The sequence below is a fragment of the Microplitis mediator genome, chromosome 3 (genome assembly GCF_029852145.1).
Source record: "Microplitis mediator isolate UGA2020A chromosome 3, iyMicMedi2.1, whole genome shotgun sequence".
NCBI lineage: Eukaryota > Metazoa > Arthropoda > Insecta > Hymenoptera > Braconidae > Microplitis > Microplitis mediator.
Genome location: NC_079971.1, coordinates 736,745 through 757,898, shown reverse-complemented (window position 1 = coordinate 757,898; position 21,154 = coordinate 736,745). Strand labels below are relative to the sequence as shown.

At 34.5% G+C, this 21,154-nt stretch overlaps 3 protein-coding genes across 4 annotated transcripts; 1 reads left to right on the top strand and 2 right to left on the bottom strand.

Annotated features, from left to right (window-relative positions):
- The first annotated feature begins 215 nt into the window (after positions 1-215).
- On the top strand, positions 216-13,433 carry LOC130665815 (MICAL-like protein 1). 2 transcript variants are annotated; one of them, XM_057466414.1, is made up of 7 exons: positions 216-443; positions 1,708-1,928; positions 3,515-3,693; positions 5,041-5,126; positions 10,387-11,955; positions 12,033-12,891; positions 13,106-13,433. In XM_057466414.1, exons 2-7 carry the CDS (start codon positions 1,777-1,779, stop codon positions 13,282-13,284), a joined length of 3,024 nt encoding a protein of 1,007 aa, XP_057322397.1. In that variant the 5' UTR covers positions 216-443; positions 1,708-1,776; the 3' UTR covers positions 13,285-13,433. The 2 variants fall into 2 exon arrangements, with proteins under 2 accessions (XP_057322397.1, XP_057322398.1); XM_057466415.1 differs by lacking the exons at positions 216-443; positions 1,708-1,928; positions 3,515-3,693; positions 5,041-5,126 and adding an exon at positions 8,648-9,010.
- Positions 13,171-15,744, bottom strand: LOC130665817 (protein-lysine N-methyltransferase EEF2KMT). The gene is made up of 3 exons (XM_057466422.1): positions 15,135-15,744; positions 14,613-15,069; positions 13,171-13,526 (listed from the first exon to the last, which is right to left on the bottom strand). The coding sequence occupies exons 1-3, from the start codon at positions 15,516-15,518 to the stop codon at positions 13,429-13,431; spliced, it is 939 nt and encodes a 312-aa protein (XP_057322405.1). The 5' UTR covers positions 15,519-15,744; the 3' UTR covers positions 13,171-13,428.
- Positions 15,745-17,457: 1,713 nt separating this feature from the next.
- LOC130664758 (uncharacterized) lies at positions 17,458-21,035 on the bottom strand. The gene is made up of 3 exons (XM_057464846.1): positions 20,375-21,035; positions 20,130-20,306; positions 17,458-20,027 (listed from the first exon to the last, which is right to left on the bottom strand). Exons 2-3 carry the CDS (start codon positions 20,229-20,231, stop codon positions 17,673-17,675), a joined length of 2,457 nt encoding a protein of 818 aa, XP_057320829.1. The 5' UTR covers positions 20,232-20,306; positions 20,375-21,035; the 3' UTR covers positions 17,458-17,672.
- Positions 21,036-21,154: the final 119 nt, after the last annotated feature.

The window sequence follows — 21,154 nt, the reverse complement described above, 5'->3', positions numbered from 1 at the left end:
TCCGGGCTGATGATTTATTTATGAAAAACTTTGGAGGTCATTTTAATTTTTAAAAAGCTTTTTATTTTATTAAAATAAAAGTTTACAAAAATTAGTACACTAGGGGTTAAATTATTTGAATAAATGGCGGGCATGCGCGCGCATTATGGGAGGGGAAAATGGCGGCGGCGGGAGAGAGGGCTGATATAATGCTGGTTATACACAAGACGCTTTGCCAGACAGTCAGTTGTCGATTTACGCGCGTATAGTACACAAGTAATAAAATAACAATTTATTATTATCGTTATCATTTAAAATATATATATACATTTATATATGCGTTTATATAATTAACAAATAAAATTCGTAAGTGATTTAAATTAAACGGATGTTACGGTGTAATGAGTAATTGTCACTGGGTGTGACACGTGGAAGGCAATGTTTAAAGGATTGTGTGACGTAAGGTATGTATATTATATATATACATATATATATTTATATTACAAGAGTAAAAATGATCGCGTGCATTTACAAGTGCATGATTTTAATCATTACACGAACGTCGCGGGCTGCGTCGCGACGTAACCGTCTTTACTTCTAATATATAAATATTGTACTTTTTTTTTACCGGTAACGTTCCCACGGTTTGAACATATATAAATATATAGATACATAAATATACCCTAGGCCTCGCGTGTTCTCGTCAATTGTTTTTTTTTAGCTCAGCTCTATTTGAAATTTGTTTAAAAATGGCGGGTTTTTTAAAAAGTAAAAATTGAATGGTCTATTGTTAATTTTATTTTCTTTTGTATTATTATTTTAAAAATGTTAAGGATGATATGGGTTTTGATGGAGGATCAAACAGGTAGTCATCCAGCTGTCCCTGATCCCTAATGCTAAGGTTCTATGCGGAGATAAAAAATAAAAGGATCAGAGGTAAAAAGAAGATCGGACGATTAGAGCCTCCTGTCGACTTGCATAATAACAGTTCCCAGAAAAATAATAATAATAATAATAACGCGAGGTAAAAAAATAATATAATAAAAGTAATTTTAGTTAATGGTTTCTTGTTTGAGAAATAGTGCGAAGATTGCAGATTATATTGGTATCGTATTTTAAAAAGCGAAAGGAGTCACGGTTTCTGATTATAAATTATCGTGACACCTAAATAAAATAATTATAATAATTGAATAAAATAAAAAACAAGAATAAAACCCAGAACCAAGTTCTAGGCCAGTCTAATTGTTTAAAATCTCTCCTTTATATTTAAAATTATCTATTGTCTGTCTTTTATTAAATTGGTCTGGTATTAAACCGGCAGTTAAATAAAACTAACTTCCGTTCGATTTACGTGACTGTAATGTAGTCCATTGATGAAAAAAAATAAATAAAAAAGTTTACGGTAACAAAATGAATGTAATGATAGTGATAATAAAAATAAAAGGTGATAGATTGATAGATATGTATGTATATATAGAGGTTTTTTTCTAAAACAGTCCTTTTTATCACGCGATTCCGTTGAGGCAAAACACCGGTTAGACCGGAAGTCGAGCTTAACTGTATACAGAAGAAGTAAAATAAAAGTTTGTAAACTCTCTACTTAGACTTTAGTCTTTACTTGGCTGCTTATGTTAAAGGTCTGGGTGTTACTTTTTGTCGGGGAGAGAAATACACCTACGTCATGTTTAATTAATTTGTTTTAAGGGCAATGATCTTGTATTGTTACAGGCTGGATTGAAACACCCAGTGGATTTACAATAAAACAATAAGAGTTTAGCTCAGCTGAGGTTTCGAAAGATGACTGAGAGACGAGGACCCAAGGCGCTGGAGCTCTGGTGCCGAAGAATTACCGAAGGGTATCCTGGAGTCAACGTACAAAACATGACGACCTCTTGGCGGGATGGTCTGGCCTTTTGCGCGATGATACATCACTTTAGACCGGACCTCATGTGAGTTTTTTTCTTTTTTTTTCAATCTTTCTTTTGTTCACGAAAAAAAAAAGGATTTCTGGGCGTAAAAAAATTTTTACTTACCCTAAGAAATTTTTTGCACGAAAAATTGAAAGCAAAAATTTTCTTGGGGCGAGAAAAAAAATTCTTGCGCTAAGAAATGATTTTTTTTTTGAGTAGAAGTTGAGACCTGAGATGACAAATTATTTTTAGCTGAATTATTTATTTATTAAGTAATAATATGATGAGACAATACTGACAATTTATCTTGTAGGTTTTAATTTATGGCAAGATGAGAGCCAAGATTTAAACCTAGACGTGTGTGGGTTTTAAAAACTTTCAGTTAATTAAATATTAAGATTTTATAAACAAGACTAAATTGACTTTAATTTTATTTTTTTACCCAATTAAATACTAAATTAATTTTTAAATTTTACCGCCCATTCAAAAATTACCCGCGACTTTTTTAAATTTGGAGTAAAAATTAAAATCATGTTTTTTTTAACGTACAGTAAAAAATAAATTAAACAGTTACGCTTTAAATTCATGAAATAAAAAAATTTTCTTTGTGTTCCTTTCTCTTAGACGTAGAAATTTTTTTATCAATAGTTTCGTGACTCAGGTAGTCGGTGCAATTTTCACGGTAATTTTAAACTGAAAAATAATCTCGTGACAACCTACTAAATTTACTACTAAACAAAAGTTATTTTACTTCAGTCCACCAATTATTTAAATAAATATAATTACATACTTCCAATTGATCAATTACCGCGATTACAACCAAATTATTTTTAATCATAATGACTAATTTAAAAATTTAAATCAATATTTTTTTTCCAGTGCACAGTAATTATTAATAACCGAATCTTTATTTTAATAACCGCAAATAATTCCCAGATGATTAATAAAAAAAAGAAAAAACGTAATCAGCTAAAGCCAACAATTGATTAAATAAAATATTTATTTATTTAAAATGAGACAGTAATCTCGCAGACAATAAAATAAATAAACAGTTAAACTATCGAATGATGTAACCATTTTAGGTGTAGCCAGATTTCATTTAAAGATTAAAGACTACGCAGTGTAGTATTTTTCAGTCACGATCCTCATATTATATCAATCCTTTAAAAGTATTGAGTCTGCATAATAATAAATGCAGGTGTGTAACGAGATACGAAGATACCGATGCACTCCACGATCGTGTTTTCTCGCGGCTGTTATGTTTATATATAAATATATATATCAAGTATCGATTGGGAAATATCGTGTTTCGTTATTATGAACGCAATTTTTTATCGCGGCTGACAGTCGGTTATTTCAAAAATTCCGAGCCTAAAAACTATCAAGTCTATTAGCCTAGAAACCCAAAAAGGAGCCGGCTGTTGGTTTAAATTTTATATTTTTTAAACAGTTACAAATCAAGGTCCAAAGTTGACCTCTGGTTAAAAATACCCACTGACTCACACGATAAATATAAAAAAAGTTTTTAAATAACCATAAAGAGATAAACCCGATACGAGTTTAAGTTGAGTACTTAGTAGTCAATACCCAAATAAGAATTGTCTTTTATTTTTATGTTTAACCAGAGATTTCAGCAGTTTGAACAAGGACGACGTTTATGGGAACAACGAGCTGGCCTTCAGAACAGCCGAGCAGCACTTGGGTATTCCTGCCCTGCTGGACGCCGAGGACATGGCCTCGTGCTCGGTACCCGATCGACTTTCGATCCTCACCTATCTCTCACAGTTTTATCAGCAATTTGGAGGTAAACAAATTTAACTATCAATTATTCTGCCGGTAAATTATTCCACCCACTCGCTAATTAATTTACTTTTTACAGACTAATTATTATTAAGTAAAATAATAATGATAATAAAAATGAAAATAAAAATAAATATCTGATTTATTGACGTCTGACTAATAATTAAAGAGAATAAAACCGCGAGCTTACGACGTACTGCCCGAGGCATGATCTCCAGGCGATAAAAGTGAAAGAGTTCTAGAGGCAGTCGCGCGCGAAAACCAGTCAACTTGAATTAATATGTGTACAATATATATCTACATATATATAGATATTATTTACGTGTAAAGACGCGCTTCCATTCGCATTTATTGTCGCAAACTTGTTCAGCGGTATTACACACACATGGTTGCTAGATGGTTGATGCTGTTGCTGTTGCTGCTGTTGTTATTATTTAGTCTAAGTATTTTAAAATGAAACAAAAAACTCACTCGTAGATACTCGAGCGTCTAATGCAATGTAATGTTAACGCTAAAATAGGTCACACGCATTTAAGTGTCCGTATCTCGGTACTGGGTACAGTGACAGGCGTCGAGACTTTCTCGTGCGCAAAATATGTTTTATAGTCATACAAGTCCTCGTCTTTTTTATTATTTTAACTATTTATACAACTCATACTATCAGAGATACAATAAATCCAGAACGCATTATTGCTACAACCGGATAACTGCTATCCAGTATCCGATATCCAGTATCCAGTACCAGATATTTAGTATCGAGTATTTAATAGTACAATAGACTGCGCCAAATAACTTCGATATTTTTTTTTCGGTCTCATAAAAATTACGTTGAATGTAACGTAAAAAATTGGGTGCCAAGTTGGACCCTTCAGCTCAGTTATAAAATTACCCATTGAAATAACATGGGAAATTTTTTTTTTAACTTCGAATTCATATTTTTGTAGAGAATCGAACTCTAAAAAAAAGCTCTCGTAAAATTTTTTGTGCAAGTTTCAAATAAAGATTAAAATTTTGCTGGTTGGTTATCAACCCGCGGTTTTAACGAGGAGAGCTTGCGCAATCTAAGTAAGAGCGTCTTCATTGTTAATAAAATGTCATAACCGCGGAGCGATTGCGTAAAGAATTTAATAATTTTGCTGAGTTTATTTATTTATTTATTTGTTTGGTTGGCTGGTTATTTATTGCCGGGGGTAATCTATCGGCGTTAGAAGCGACCTTTTGATTTAAACAAATCGATAAGACCGCACTATACATCGCGCACGACCTTATGACATTAGTAAGGCGATACAAGATTGATGAACGCGATAATTAATTATTTAGTTATTGTGATTTTTATTATTTTTATTTTCAGGCTCGTCGCCGAGTAGAATTGCCCGGAGCAGAACACCCGAGAGCTCGAGCCAGCAAATTACACCTGCTGAATCCCCAGCGTCTAAGGTAACTGAGATAACTTGCACGGTCTTTAAATGTGAATGCCTTAGCAGGACTTTTTTTCATTCATTCAGCCGTTAAGTAACACAGTACTATTTTATTTCTTTTTTTAATAAACCAAATTGCGTATGCGCTCAATACGACCAATTAAATGATCTAGATTTCACAAGATTTTTTTTAGACTTTGTTTGTTTTCCTTTTAATGAAAATTTGTTGAGTTAAAAAAAAACTGCAACCCATTTTTTTATTTGAAATTTAATTGTTGCCGCGCAAATTAATTCTCTGGAGTTTAAAATTTATGACCCTATAACAATAATATTATTTTGAATTTTATTACCCAGCAACAAGCGCAACTTGTTTTTTTTTTTTTTTTTTTTTAAATGTCACTTTAACTCAAGTCATCCATTTGTTAAAAAGTTTTATAACAAACCCATATTTTAAATAAATAATTAAAGCTCTAAATTTGTTTTTAAACTTTTTATGTCCGCAATAATTTATCAACTTGAATTACTTTTGAAAATTAAACCGCGAAATTTTATTTAGAAAAAAGTACAATGAAAAAATTGTGATAAAAATACTTGAAGACAAAATTGCCTGACCGTTACGCGATAAAAATATTTATTATCACCCGCAGCATTGAGCCTAGTCTTCGAAAACTGTTAGCAAATTCCATAAAAAAATAGTACCGTGTTACATAAACGTCGAAACCATCAGCTTAGACTTGAAGCTTAAAAAATATTCATATCGCTCTACTCTCTGTTTACTCACGGCTTTATTTTGTCTTGCAAATTGCTCAACTGTAAATCGAATTACTAGTTGTTGTAGTAGTTGTAGAATAATAATAATAATAATAATATTAAATTAAACATCAACATGACGCGGTCTCTTCCTCGTCGAGTTTTCTCTCGCGCTCAGTCCACACAATCGTCTGAAAATAAAAATCCAACCAGTCAGTTGAACATAAAGGAGGTTGAGCAGGTCCCAATACTAGTTCCAGAAGTACCAGCATAAGCATCAGTACCAGCACCAGCACCAGTACAAGTAATAGTATAAGTAGCAGAGTCCGAAGCTGATCGACGACCCGCGTAACATCATAATGAGAAGGAAATGTCGGAGTTCCGGGCAAACCCTCTGCTCGCCAGCAGCCAGATAATAATTTAAGTTTCTCCAAGTTGAGGATAAGTTGTACACGATTTACACGAGTAGTCAGAGTTACAGATGAAGCTTCTGGTGGTGATGCTGGTGATGCCGTTGCTGATGATGCTGATGCCGATGCTGGAGATACTGCTCACGATTTTCTAAGAGTTCTTCCGAGAGTAACGTCATTGCCCTCTTGGTTGTACTTAAAAGAGTACAAGCCCCGTCAGTAATATTACCTTTGCTTTACCTTTTATTTTATTTTTTATCCTCTTATCTTATTATTCTTATTCTTAAACAACTACAACAACTTCTTTTACTACAACTACTACTACTACTTATTCGTAATACTTTATTTTTATTTTTATTTTTATTCTACACGAAGATGGAGACTTGCACAATTCCCACTCTCGTCACTCTCGTGCCTCCTATCTTCACTTCCGTACGTAATGACAATTGTCCTCGATTATGACGGCGTCATTGCTCGTTAAAAAATAACGAGACAGTTTTTTAAAATTTATTTTATTATTAATTCCGCCGTTTATTTCATTTTTATTTTATTAGAATTTTAATTTACAGTAAAGAGCTTGTGATTTGTTTTGTTTTTTTTTTATTTGTTCTTTTTATTCTATAACTAATCCTAGTTAACGTACGAGAGAATAAATAACTATTATAAGTTAACACATACCGTCACGGATTTATTTTTGTTCTTCAGGAGGAAAGCTTGGACTTAATGGGGCAATATAAACCTGAAATATTCTGCTAGAAGGTAATTGCTTATGTCGTTTATTGTTTATGCTTTCACTCAAATTATTTTATTTATATTTATATTATTTTTATTTATATTTATATTTTACTGTGCTCAATTCATCCATTTGTACTTTAAGTACGTCGTATTACTGTTTATTAAATATTGTTTATTTTTTACAAGTAACACGATGTTAACATTTTTTTTTATGTGCATGCTTTTTGCTTATTATTTATTACTAATACAAGATTTATTCAAAAATTATTTTCAAAATTTTGTCATCAAAATTACAACAATTCATATTTTTAGTTAAATATTCATTTTAGAGAAAAATGAAACTAAGAAATTTTATAGAGAATTTAATTGTCTACAAAAAAGGTCCTTAGCCCTTTTCTCATATTTTTGATATTTCAAAAGTTATGACCATTTCAAAATTTATCATTCGGAGCACTTTCATTATCAATTTAAATTATCAAACTTTAATCTCTTGTAACTTTTGAATTTACAAAGTTACGACAATGCAACTTCAGACCTTTTTTGTCCAGAATTTAATTGTCTACAAAAGAGGTCCTTGGCCCTTTTCTCATATTTTCAATACTTCAAAAGTTATGGCCATTTCAAAATTTACTTTTCGGAGCACTTTCATTATCAATTTAAATGATCAAACTTTAATCTCTTGTAACTTTTGAATTTACAAAGTTACGACGATGCGACTGAGGACCTTTTCTGTCCAAAATTTAATTCCCTACAAAAAAGGTCCTTAGCCCTTTTCTCATATTTTTGATATTTCAAAAGTTATGACCATTTAAAAATTTACTTTTCGGAGGACTTTCATTATCAATTTAAATTATCAAATTTTAATCTCTTATAACTTTTAAACTTACAAAGTTACGACGATGCGACTAAGGACCTTTTCTGTCCAGAATTTAATTCCCTACAAAAAAGGTCCTTAGCCCTTTTGTCATATTTTCAATATTTCAAAAGTTACAACCATTTCAAAGTTTACTTCCTGAAGCCCTTTATCAATCCGAGTCATTAAAAATCTCCATAACTTTCAAATTTCAAAATTTACGATCTCGAGACTCATGACCTTTTTTGTCCGCAACAAAATTGTCGAAAAAATTTTCCTCAAACATTTTTTCATAACATCAATACTTTCCCCGAAAATCCCGAAGAACCATATGCGCATAAAATAAAAACTTATCTTCCGCAAATTCGTATTTTATCCCGCGAATAAATTCACCTGGAAAATAAATAAAAAAAAAAAACTACTTAAATATTCCCTCCGTATTTATTTAAAATGATATTCCGTCACGTAGTAAAGACCCTGTCGGAATGTTTTATTACTCAGGCACCAACGGAAGTGTATATATAATATAACTAAACCGTCGATAGCAAATACATCCACGTTCAGGTCATTGATTCACTCGTCACATCATCGCCTACTTTTGAACCGCGACCTCCTGACCTTTTAATCACCACCAATTAATACCTCATATCAAATTTAATTCACAATAAATATAATTACTCATTACTGCTATTACCAAACAATTACAACAAATAGTAAATCGATAAAAATTTATTACTAGTCAACTCTTACAAGTTAAAAATAATTAATTAAAATTACAATTACAATTACAATCACAATAGAAGTTTAAGTTGCATTACATATTATTTAGTAAAAGGAACAAAATAGAATGGAGTAGAGGCGATAGACTATCGCGTGAGTTATTTATAATCACCGACTTATGGACCGTCGACATGTTGATGTACTCTATCCTCTATGTACTACATACATTTATATACACACACGTTTAAATAAAATAATAAAGAAGTAAAAGCGCACGCGCTACGAATACTTAAATAACGAATAAACTCAGTATTAATCGGTTTTCTTCACTAGTTAGGACTTGTTAACAATTTTAAGCTTTACTTATCCTCCAACATAAATAACAATCGGTGAAAAAATATTTTAATTGAGGGTGAAATGTTTATGAAATCGACGGTAATTGATTTGTAATTATTTATAAATTTAAATTGCATTTGTTGTGTCCGAGTTTAATAATTTATGTAATTGTTGATATTGAGGGAGATGTTGATGTTGATGGTAAAAGAACCGGCAGGAGGGCATTGAACTGAGTTTTATATCTGTTACCTGTTTAACTTACACTAGCGTGCATGTTAAGTAGTCGGTTGAGTCATTTTTATTTTTAAATTAAACAAATGTCATTGGATATTATTTTTTTTTTATATTTGTAATTGTAATTTGTTATGAATTAGCAACAGGTTTGAAGATCAGGATATTAAACGCATTAACTTTTATGTTTTATAACTCGCAGACTTAGAAAGCATGTAGAGCACGTGACCTAATATAATAATTTGCTGGAGTTGTGTTATCAGATTGTTGATTAAAACTTTTTATATGCAGTGGGAATTTGTGTAATTAATATTTAAATTTATTTTAATCCATTCGATTGCCGCTGATTTTAAATTTATCTTTTTTAAAATTATTTATATGGGTGTGAGAAAAATAATTTAACTTTCGGAAAACTGTTTTAGATTTACTCACGCTCACTTCCGTTATACTTTTATCATAAACCAGTAAAGTAACCGACTTCCGTTGGACTTTGAGACTGCTGAGATTACAAATCTAATTACATGTCATTTTTTTTTAATTTTTTATCTCGACTTGAACGACAGTTACAGAAAAAAATAAATTTTGGTGAAATTTTTGACATTTTGGATGATAATTTGAAAAATTAAATGAGCTTATGGTATTCCTGATAATTTTCTCTTGAATTTGAAAAAAAATTATGCGTAATTATCTTAATTTGTCTATGAGATGAGTGGCTCGAAGGACCAAATACAGAGTTTCTATGCTATAATATCCCGCCTTAACAGTTTGAATGATTAAAAAAATGTGATAATTTGAAAAATTAAATGAGCTCGTGGTATTCCTTAAAATTTTCTCTTGAATTGAAAAAAAAATAATGCGTAATTAGATTACAAATCTAATTACATGTCATTTTTTTTAAATTTTTTATCTCGACTTGAACGACAATTACAGAAAAAAATAAATTTTGGTGACATTTTTGACATTTTGGATGATAATTTGAAAAATTAAATGAGCTTACGTTATTCCTGATAATTTTCTGTTGAATTTGAAAAAAAATAATGCGTAATTATCTTAATTTGTCTATGAGATGAGTGGCTCGAAGGACCAAAGACAGAGTTTCTATGCTATAATTTCCCGCCTTAACAGTTTGAATGATTAAAAAAATGTGATAATTTAAAAATTGGCGGTCTAGATAAATAAGGAATTAATGATATAATTATGTGAGTAATTAATGAGTAATAATAAAATATAATTGATATGTTTAGGCAGCACCACGTCTGGGGATGCGTCGGGAAGTATGTGTAGTCTGCAGCATGCCAGTGTTTCTCGCGGAAAAATTGGTGATATCAAAATCAACTTATCACCGGACATGCTTCAGATGCGCGCGTTGTCACAACCAATTGACACCGTGCAGTTACTATGAAACAGAAGAGGGTCAGTACTGCTGCGAAACTTGTCCCGATGAAGACACCACCGATATTAGTGTTAGCGAGTACGATTCTTTGGCGCTGGGTGCAAATGATTCATCAATCGCTACAACCGCAGCTGAATCTGAACCCCCGGAATCTCAAGATCAGGAAATAAGTTATCATAGATCACTGAGCGACGAAGAGAAACAGCTGAAAAAATTGAATGAATCTAAAGATCTCAAGTCGACATCGCAGATCGCATCAATGAGACTGAATTTCATGTCGAGCCATTTGCTTTCAGACACCGTAGACTCGGAATCTGAAGCTTTTGATGGTGGCTCGAAGGACCAAGATGTCAACGCTTCCCCAGACATTAAATCGAGAGATAGTCTTGAAGATCTTAAGACGAATTTACATTCCATGACATCAAGAACAATAAATGATAAATCTGTAAATAATTTAGATGTTAGCTCTAGTGTTCATCGTTGCCTTACTGCCACGTCCGATAATTTAGATAAGGATATTAATGTTGATGTTGATGTTAATGTTGATGATAATTTAATTGTTAGTGATAAGGATAAAAATAAAGATGAGTTTGAAAGCCAGGATACCAAAGAGATGGTCGGCGTAACTGGTACGGATGTAAGTCAGTGTCTTTCAATTGTTCAGAAAAGGCTGAAATTATTCGAAGATTTAGTTGTTAATGTTAATGTTATTGCTAATAATAATAATGGAAGAGATGATAAAGCCGATGGTGATGCTGATGCTGGTGATAAAGACTGTGACAGCGAAACAGGTGTGTCAGGTGTATCACGAATGGAGCCAGACTCGCTGGAAGTATGCCCGCGAGATGACTTTACAATCACCGAGCCGGTGTCGCAAGCGATTGCTAAACCGCGAGACACGTGTGTGAGTATTATAAATGCCAGCGTTGAGTCAACAGAAGTTGAAAAAAAACAAGATGAAGATAAAGATGAAGATGGAGATGGAGATGGAGAAGGTGAAGTGGAGACTTATCCTGATGATATGAATCCTTTCAAGAGTGATGAAGAGACTGACGGAAAGACCGACGATTTCGAAAGGTCGAACAATCCCTTCGATAGCGACGACGCCGAGGAGGTTCCCAAACCCGCTGCCAGGACTGTCGACGCTCAGACCACTAAGAGGCTTCTGAAGGCTCCGCTAAATCCCTTCTGGAGCGACGAAGATCATGAGAGCGAAGAAGATTCCAAGCTGGAGGCCCCGATACCGAAACCCAGGAGAAGTAAACTGGAGAGAAGCGATTTGAGACGAGATGATTTCTATGCTTCCAGCAGTTCCTTGGCCAGTTCTACCTCAACAACTCCCAGTAGTTATTACAGGAAGCGTCGACCTGCTCCGCCGCCCCCTGATAGATCTGTCACCGGGACACCTGATAAGTTTAACGTAAGTATAAGTTTGTTAAAATATATATTATTAAGTTAAACTTTCTAAATAAAATATCTAATGATGTTAATTATCAGGACTCGGGAATCCGGACGCCAAGGCCACGTAAGAGTAAACCGGCACCACCTCCTCCGATGCCTACGAGCACTCCACTGTCGATGGGAATAGAAAAGTTGTCATTGACAAACGACTCTCCGATAAGTAATAAAATGAATATAAATGCTAATGTTAATAACAGATTGATTGGTATGGAAGAAGACGCTGAGAGAGAAAACGAGTCGTGGGAGGATATTAAAGTGAGTAAAAATGAGGCCAATAGAACAAAACAGTCGCTGTCTAGGTCAGAGAGTAATCAAGATTACACCAAGTTCGATAAAAGTTGCCAGGGCAAGTGGAAACGTAAAAAAGCTCCTGCTCCTGCGCGTCCGATACCCCAGAGACGTAAAATAAAAGTCATGTCGATGAAGGACGTTAAGCTCGAGCTCGCGGAAATAGAAATGCAGCAGCTGGGGCTGGAGAAACAGGGCGTCAGACTCGAGCAATTGATTAGGAATAAATGTGAAAATGATCAGAAAGAAGACGAGGACAATAATGAGAGCAGCTTGAGTATGGACGCGGACGAGCTTGTGCTTGAATTATTTGCGCTCGTTAATGAGAAGAACGAGTTGTTCAGACGGCAGGCGGAGCTCATGCTATTGAGAAGGCAGCATCGCCTGGAGGAAGAGCACGCGGACATTGAATACCAAATACGATGTTTGATTTGCCAGCCCGAGGCCACTAAGACCGACTTTGATAAGCAACGAGAGGAAGCTCTCATTCAGAGGCTCGTCGAAATCGTTGAGAAGCGCAGCGAAATTGTTGAATGCCTGGAAATGGATCGTCGTCGAGAAGTCGAAGAGGATAAAAGTATTAACATGCACATGGAATTATATACTGGTAATTTTTTTTTTTTTGGCTGACAATTGACATCAAAAAATTATTTGGTCAATTTTTTATAAATTTTTCTGGGCAATATCAAATTTGCGCGGGAACCGGTAATCAATTTAAAAAATGACCGGTTAATTTTCTGCTGATCAATTGACGTCAATTATCTGTCTTACGTCACTACATTTGTCTAATGTTTTATTATTTATTGGTTATTATTTTTTAGCTAAAAAAGTAAATCAAGAAGAACCAAAAACGCACAAAGGAAAAAAAATGAAACTGAAGGAAAAATTACATATTAAAGAAAAAAATTTATTAAAAAAAGGTCACAAGAAAGATGCTGATAAGGATGTGGACGAGACTGAAGTTAAAGTTAAACGCCAAAATAAACGAAAATGGTTTTAAATAATCTCCTCTCTTACTTACACTATTCAGATAAACTTACATTTTATTATTATTATATTTCTTATAAAAATGCACTCGTTTTTTTTTTTTTTATATAATTATTATGTAAATTTTTAGTTCACAAAATAAAATATTTAAAAAAAACTATCTAGTAATTTTGATGACTTTGACTGGCGTGCATGGTGGGCTGAACATTTTGTAAGTCGGGACTGCCAGTTCATCGTGCATCAGTTTATGTTTGTCTGTAATTTATTATTTTAAATTTAAGGCTGAATTCGGTTAATGCTGCCGACCCTTAATCTTTCAGCACTCCCGTGTTTTCTAGTGTATCGCTCCCCTATCAAAAAAATCCATATGGAAATCCAGCCTAGATTCCCATATGACGTTTTCGTATAAATTCCCATATGGTTTCCTATAGGAATATTCTTTTATTTATCTATATATATATACGTATCAATAGACGATAGACATAAAAATCCAGATACCCCGAAACTGAATTTCCTATTCGAATTTCCCACCAAGAAATCCATATACCCAAGTCCCTATTTAGGAATCCAAGTATCCACAGTTTTCTACATGAGAGTCCAGTTTTATATGTTGACTTCCCATATGGAAATCCAGATACTCATGGATCCTTATATAAATCCACACTTTTCTATATGAATTTCCAATGATACTGAAATTAACAGACGTCTAATAAGGTTTGGACTTTTTTTTTAGACGATGAAACATAAAAAAAAAATATTTGAAAAGTTTGCACCTATAGTTTTTTAAATTTTCTACATGTGCATTTTTTTATTTCATTTTTTTGCAATTGATTTCTTGAAATATGAAAATTCAAAAATTTTTAAATGTCTGCTAACTTCAGGATCATGAATTTCCATGGGTTCTCGTGCAATCCCACCAGGATTTTTTGATAGAGTCATGACGGGAGTGCTGGGTTAAAATTTCCAATGCATGATCAAAAAAATTAAATTATTACGTATTATCATTTGCTAGAATTTTTCAACAGATTCAGTCGAGCGTCAGTAATTAATTGACCTAAAAATATTGTCGATTAAGCAACTTGCCGACCAGTCGATTCTACATTTACACCCAATTCGGTAAAAAGTAACGTCAGCAGTTCGTCAAACGAGTATGGATTTATTGCACAATTTCTTCAACTGATTCCACTAGGAAACTTGATCAATTCCCAAGAGGGAATGTTATTTATAATTAATTAATTAATTAATTAATACTAAAACGACGCAATTCTGATCATGTATCGGAAATTATTATTTAGTAATAATAATATTAACATTAGAGTAATTACGTAATTGCAATATTACCTAATTGTGTCAGGAAAGTGCCGAGCGTATCTTCATTCCGCACAGTAATGCCGATAATTGCGTAACTATTTTCTTGGTTTAATAAGACGTCAATTGCGTTAATTAGCGAGGGAAATAAACTGGAGTCATACACAACATCTGCGGCGAGAATTAAATCTGGTGACATCCAATTGGCTTCTTTGTGTTGGTCGATTGACTCCCAGGCCAGGTCTACGACCTGGACATCAGCGTCCAGATTTTCGGGGTCTTCATGATTGATATCAGTATTGAGTTTTATATTTTCTTCAAGTAAATTCAAAACTCGCGGGTGGCAGTCAGTGAATGTATAACTTCTAGGTCTGCAGGTTTTCAAAATCGTCAGTCCTGTCAATCCGACCCCGGATCCCAATTCTACTAGAGATTTTCCGGTCAGTTCGGTCTTGTTTGCTAGACACCATTCTGCCAAAACTTCTGCTGCCTAAAATATCATTTCTTTAGTTGATTATATTTAATTAATTAATGAAAATTGTAAATTAATTTTACCTGCCAACTGCACAGCCCAGTAGTCCCATCAGAAATAATTGACTTGCTTTCTTTGATGATTACGCGCTGGTTTGAATTTATCAGGAAATGACGATAGTGCATGGGAGAGTCCGCGGCGGACAAATAACTGCAGAAAAATTCATACAATTCGTCATTAATTTCTTCGTTGTCGTTCTCCAGTCGCTCGATCACCAGCCGCAGGAAATTTCTGCGGTAATTATTTTTCACTGGGTACTTTTGCACCAAACAATCGGTTATTATTTCATCTAAAATAACTTTTTGCCTTTCCGCGGTTAATTTTTTTGGGAATTTTATTTTTTCCAAAGGCGTACAAGTTAAAAAATTTTTTTTTAGTTCAAAAATATCAAAATTATCTTCGTCCATTATTTTATAAATTTTCAAGTTTAATTACACGAAAATTATTTGAGGTTATAATCAAATATTTTTTAAAATAATAAAAATAAATTTTTAATAATAAATACTTTATCAAAATTGATAAAAGGTGTAATCGGAAATGCTCTAGTTAGAGTATTGCACGACTCGTTCGTGCTTTACGATCGAAAAATTTTTTCGAATGCACACTAATTAATATAATTATTCAGACAAATAATATTTAATAAAATTTTTAAATTTCGCGCCAAGTTGGCGCCACTGCGCGTCGCTGTAATCGACGTTGAAAGTTTTGCTAAAGTCGAATGAATCGCAGAATCGATTGGTTTGTATCAACTGGCGGTCCAATAGCGGCAGTCAGTATCATCCCGACAACGACAACGGCAGTTATAGTCCAGATCCTTCTTTACGTTCAAATTGAAACGCCATTGCTGTGGCGTCACGTAATTATCCATAAAATTTTTTGCTCATAGTTATTGTTTAATTAAATTGTGAAGTGTGTGGTGCAGTTATGTGTTAAGTGTTCAGTGCAAGTGTAAAGTGTTGTTGATGCTGATGCTGATGACTTCCTAGTTCCTGAGCAAACTCATCTGGCATCGTCTGGTGGAAAATAGCAGTTAAGTGACGTTTTTTAGCTGAAATGCACTTGGAGCAATTTAATTCAAATCTCCAAGTGTAATAGGACACCCTTCTGCATATTATTTCTCCGCCAAGGTTTGTTCAAACACTCAAGTGTTTTTTTTCATTATTTCAAATTTTTTTCTACCATATTCTGCCACCATTTTATTTTGTCGCACGATTTTTAATTTTTTTCCAATTCCTAATTATTTATTTTTCAAATATTTAAATTTAACGCGCGAGTAATGAGAATAATTATTAATTTATTTATGAAAATATAAATTTTCGAGTATATTTTGTAGTCTAATTAACATAATTATTGATACACAAATTTTAATAAAATTATTAAATTTCAATTTTGAAATTTCGCGCCGTTGGCGCTACTGCGCATTGCTGTATTCAACGTTCAAATTTTTGCTAAAGGGGAGGGAATGAATCGCAAAGTCGATTGCTTTGTTTCAACTGACGGTCCAATAGCGGCAGTCAGTATCATCGACAACGGCAGTAGTAGTCCAGATCTTTCTTTGTTCTTTACGTTTGAATTGAAACAGTATTGCAGTGGCTTCATGTAAAATTGTGCAGTGATTGTTAAATTTATCTTTTGTTAATTTAAATTGTGCAAAGTGTCTATAATGTAGTTAAGTGTTGAGAGTTTAGTGCTAGGGTAAAGTGTAAAGTGTTGCGAATTGCTGACGCTGATAACTTCCAAGTTCCTGATCAAAATCATCTGGCATCGTATGGTGGGAAATAGCATTTAAGTGACGTTTTTTAGCTGCAATACACTTGGATTTGAATTTAATTCAAATCTCCAAGTATATTAGGACACCCTTCTGCATTTTATTTCCCCGCCAAGGTTTGTTCAAACACTTAAGTGTTTTTTTTTTATTTTAAAAATATTTTCCATCATATTCTGCCGCCATTTTATTTTGACGTACGATTTTTAATTTTTTTCCAATTCCTAATCATTTATTTTTCAAATATTTAAATTTACCGCGCAAGTAATGAGAATGATTAATTGAAATAACAAATTTCGAGTATATTTTTTAGTCTATGTGCACTTGGAAATACTCTAGCTCTAGCTCTAGCCGAGCGTTGCCAAAAAACAGAAATTATTTTCCGATTTAAAAATTTGAATTTGCGGAAATTTAAATTTAAATTCACGTGTGACAAATTTTTACAAGCAGATCCTGAGAAAAAATCTAATGATAGGAAACTAATGAAATTAAAAATATTAATCCTCATAAAATATATACAAGAATGTATCAGATTTTATGATATATTTTGTAAGCAGGGAAAAAAATGACCGATTTATTTGACTTAAATTTAAATTCATTCCTAGAAATAATTAATTTATTAATCTATCTTAAAAATTATCATACATAATTATTTTATTTCATACAAAAGTATAAACATGCCGACATAAAAAAAAAATATATCAACTGAATTTTGAATTTGGTTAAAAAATATCGAGTCTTGGATATAAAAATAAATGACCACATGATTATCAATAAACCTACAGATTAATTAGCATTACGTGGTGGTATTATTTTTCTTGGAAGCTGCTAAATTTATTATCATGTCGCGCATCTGACTGAGATCCTTAACTTCCCCGTGTAGTTTTCCTATTTCTTCTTCCTTCTCCGCAATCGTCTGAATGTACCCCTTGCTCTGCTCATTGGACTGTCTCAGCTCTCGCTGCAGGACCGCGATCGTCTCCTGAGCAGTCTCCAGTTCCTTGTTGACCTTCTCGATGGCCTGGTTCTTCTTCCCCAGACTGTCTTCTAACTTCGAATTGATCTTATTGATCTCCGCGATTTTGTTGGCCTGCTCCAGAAGCTTGGCCTCGCGTTTCGTCTCTTTGTTGTCCCGCTCCTGTCTCTCCTTCAGCCACTCTTCTTTCTCCTTCTTCAGCTCAGCTAAAACTTTAGCCTGTTGTTCATTGGACTTTGACTTTTCGTCGAGAATTTTCTTTAGACTCGCAATCTCCAGCTTCTGGGTGCTCAGCAGCTTCTTGCTTTGCTCCTCAGTCTCCTGTAGCTTCTTGCTCATCCTGACTTTGTCGTCTTTTATCAAGTCGACATTCAGCTGGGAGTAGTACAGCAACTGGTACAGTTCCTTCGACTCAGCCGTAGTCTGGGCCAGCAGTTGCTGCAGACGCGTCGCGTGATTATTACAGGCCTCAAGACTCGCCTGATTAACTCTCTCGTTTTGACTCATTATCAGCAACTTGTACTGATATAATTCGATTACATTGGACGTGGTGATTTCGTTTATTTTATTTTCCTTTACCAGATCATTTATACTCCCCAGCAAAGTGTCCAGTTCGTTTTCTTGTGCCAAAGAGAAGGAAGCATCAGCACTGGCATTTATTGCACTGGTCAATTGACTATCACAGGCATGTAAATTCGCGTAAGTTGACTGGGACTCAATTAGCGCGAGGGGAACCAACTCGCACATGCACTTGGCAACTGCTGAGACACATTCCTGGGGACAGTTGGCTGAGGATATCAATTGGAGAGCTGTCTGCTTCACTTCGGCATCTCCAGTAAAGACCGCTACGGCGATAGTCATCTGGACTGAACGTTCTTCCATCAAAGCGGTGTAGAGAGCGAGCCAGTTTGAGTCCTGGATCGCCAACTCGGCAGTCAGAGCCAGTGCGTGGACATAGAAAGCTTGCGTAGGTTCGCACCTAAGGTTTCTAGGTCCATCATTGGTGGCTAGTACCGGCAGCAAAAGCTTCTTCATCCGCTGGACACTGAAGTCGGAGCTGACTTGTCCGCGGAATGACTTGACTTTATTGATTTCCAGCATCAGTTTTACAAATTCTGTTAGTCGTTTTTCAACATCCTGAAATTTGGGGTCAGAGTCATCATCGGGGCCTAGGACAAGCATCAAAGTGTCAAGTTTTATACTGGCAGTAAGCTCAGAAATATTTTTATTTAGCCGACAGTTTGAAATAATGACTCGTAGCAGCCCCATGGCTTTGACAGCCACCAGATCATCAGCTATCCAGTTCATGGCTATTTTTATCAGCTCAGGATACAGAGGGATCAGCGTCGAATGCTTCAGTTTAACCAACGACTGGAAGAATTCAATCACTAAAGCGACTGATTCGGGCGCCGAGGTCTTCAAATGCTTGATAATTGTCTTAACATCCCGTGCGTAGTCAGCGTAAGAGGCCAAGGCGGTTCGCGAGCTCTCATCTAGACGAACATCTTCAAAGAATTCGACCAAGTGACGCAGGACTGACGTGTCCTGGTTCTGGAGCACAGTCAGAAGGTTCTGCATGGTCACGACAACGAACTCGAAGATCAGTTGGTCCGGAATAGTCTTCGTCACCTGCTCCATCATGATCAGGAGCTTGCAGCACTGGACTCTGATGCCAATGCTCCCATTCTGCAGGACCAGGAGCTTACGGTGCAGCGCCTTGATGTCAGTTTTCTTCAGCAGCGTGTAGATTGAAGGCAAGTTCTTGTAGCAGACATTTATCAAGACCCCCACTGACAGGTTCACGATCTCTTCCTCATTGGATTCGATTATCCATTGCGTCAACGTCAATATCAAGCTGAACAAGTAGCGTTCCTGGTATGGGATTCTGATTCCGTAAGTCAGTTCCTGGAGGACCTTCAGGACTTTCACTCGCTTGAGAGACACCAGGTCCGGTACCAGGAGTTTCGACACGATGGAGGCGAACTTGTAAGTGTGGATCAACTGCTGGCTTGCTTGGGGGCTTTTGCACAAGTGCTGCAGCACTTCTATCACGCTCCAGATCGGCGGCGATGATGAATCTGATGAAATTACCAAGTTGTGGAGGTGCAGGTAAAATTCTTTAGTTACCGGACTGATAGTATCGAATATTTTTAGGTCTGTTGTTTTTATTATCGTCTAGAAAAATATTCATCAGTTAGAAATCAATTTACTGAGCGACCAAGTGGTAAAAAATTTTTTTGAATCATCAAGAGACTGAATAAATAATAAATTGCTTACATCGAGACATTGCTGGAGCACTGAAGCTGTCGTTTGATTTGGACGTTTCAAATAATTCTGCGCAGCTGCGTTAAAAGCTTTTATGTTTTGATAATTGTCCATTTTTACATATTTTTTATAAATATTGTTATGGTTTTTAAATTAACGTCAGTGGGCCCACAAAAATTACTGAATAACCTAAAAATATAAACTTATTTATTTTTATCGAACAGTAAACTTTATTTACTCACTGACTTGAGTTTTACCTGACAAATTATCAATAATCCTGGGCCGTTAGTTTTTTTGTTGATAAAAAACAATTTCTTTGTTTATCGTTGACACTTGGAGTGCAACGGAAGTTTTTAAACCGGCAAATAAAACTCGATGTGTTGAAAAAGTTCAAAAATTTGAGAATAGAGCGCGCGGAGAACAGTGCGCAGTATAGTGGCGGGAAAATTCAAATTGAGCAGCTGGAATTTCCACTTCGAGGATTTCTTCATTAAATTGTCCAAAGACCGACTAAATTTTTCAGGGAATTTTTTGAAAAATTTCCTGAATTATTAGTCTGCTGTAAATCGGTTCCAAAAAAATTTCTCAGAAGACGAAATTAATTTTTTATTTTTATTAATTACAAGTTTGAGTTCTGAAATTTGAAAAATTAATGGAGAGTTCAATAAAATTCGTGATGAAAATTTTTTCAAAGAGCAGAACTACTGCAGGGTATCAGGCGTTTTGAGCACCTGACAAAATATCCCCGACAAAATATCTCCGGACAAAATATCCCCATGAAAAGAAAGCAAAAATAGTGAAAGTGGCAACTTTTACATAATAACATTATGGGGGATATTGTCCCCATAAATATTCCCACGAAAAGAAAGCAAAAATAGTGAAAAAAGCCTAAAAAACTTACACAAAACTGGGGATATTTTGTCCAGAGATATTTTGTCGGGGATATTTTGTCAGGTGCTCAAAACGCATGGAACCGTTTTGAGCACCTGACAAAATATCCCCGACAAAATATCTCCGACAAAATATCCCCATGAAAA

Bases quoted from the DNA above. Each gene is read 5' to 3' on its own strand.
- LOC130665817 (XM_057466422.1), bottom strand. From the start codon at position 15,518: ATGGACGAAGATAATTTTGATATTTTTGAACTAAAAAAAAATTTTTTA. The intron at 15,070-15,134 runs GTAAAATTAATT...ATGATATTTTAG, and splicing joins CTGGGCTGTGCAGTTGGCAG to GCAGCAGAAGTTTTGGCAGA. The intron at 13,527-14,612 runs GTAATATTGCAA...AATAAATTACAG, and splicing joins CACTTTCCTGACACAATTAG to ACAAACATAAACTGATGCAC.
- LOC130665815 (XM_057466414.1), top strand. From the start codon at position 1,777: ATGACTGAGAGACGAGGACCCAAGGCGCTGGAGCTCTGGTGCCGAAGA. The intron at 3,694-5,040 runs GTAAACAAATTT...TTTTATTTTCAG, and splicing joins GTTTTATCAGCAATTTGGAG to GCTCGTCGCCGAGTAGAATT. The intron at 5,127-10,386 runs GTAACTGAGATA...TGATATGTTTAG, and splicing joins CTGAATCCCCAGCGTCTAAG to GCAGCACCACGTCTGGGGAT.
- LOC130664758 (XM_057464846.1), bottom strand. From the start codon at position 20,231: ATGGACAATTATCAAAACATAAAAGCTTTTAACGCAGCTGCGCAGAAT. The intron at 20,028-20,129 runs GTAAGCAATTTA...ATATTTTTCTAG, and splicing joins TGCTCCAGCAATGTCTCGAT to ACGATAATAAAAACAACAGA.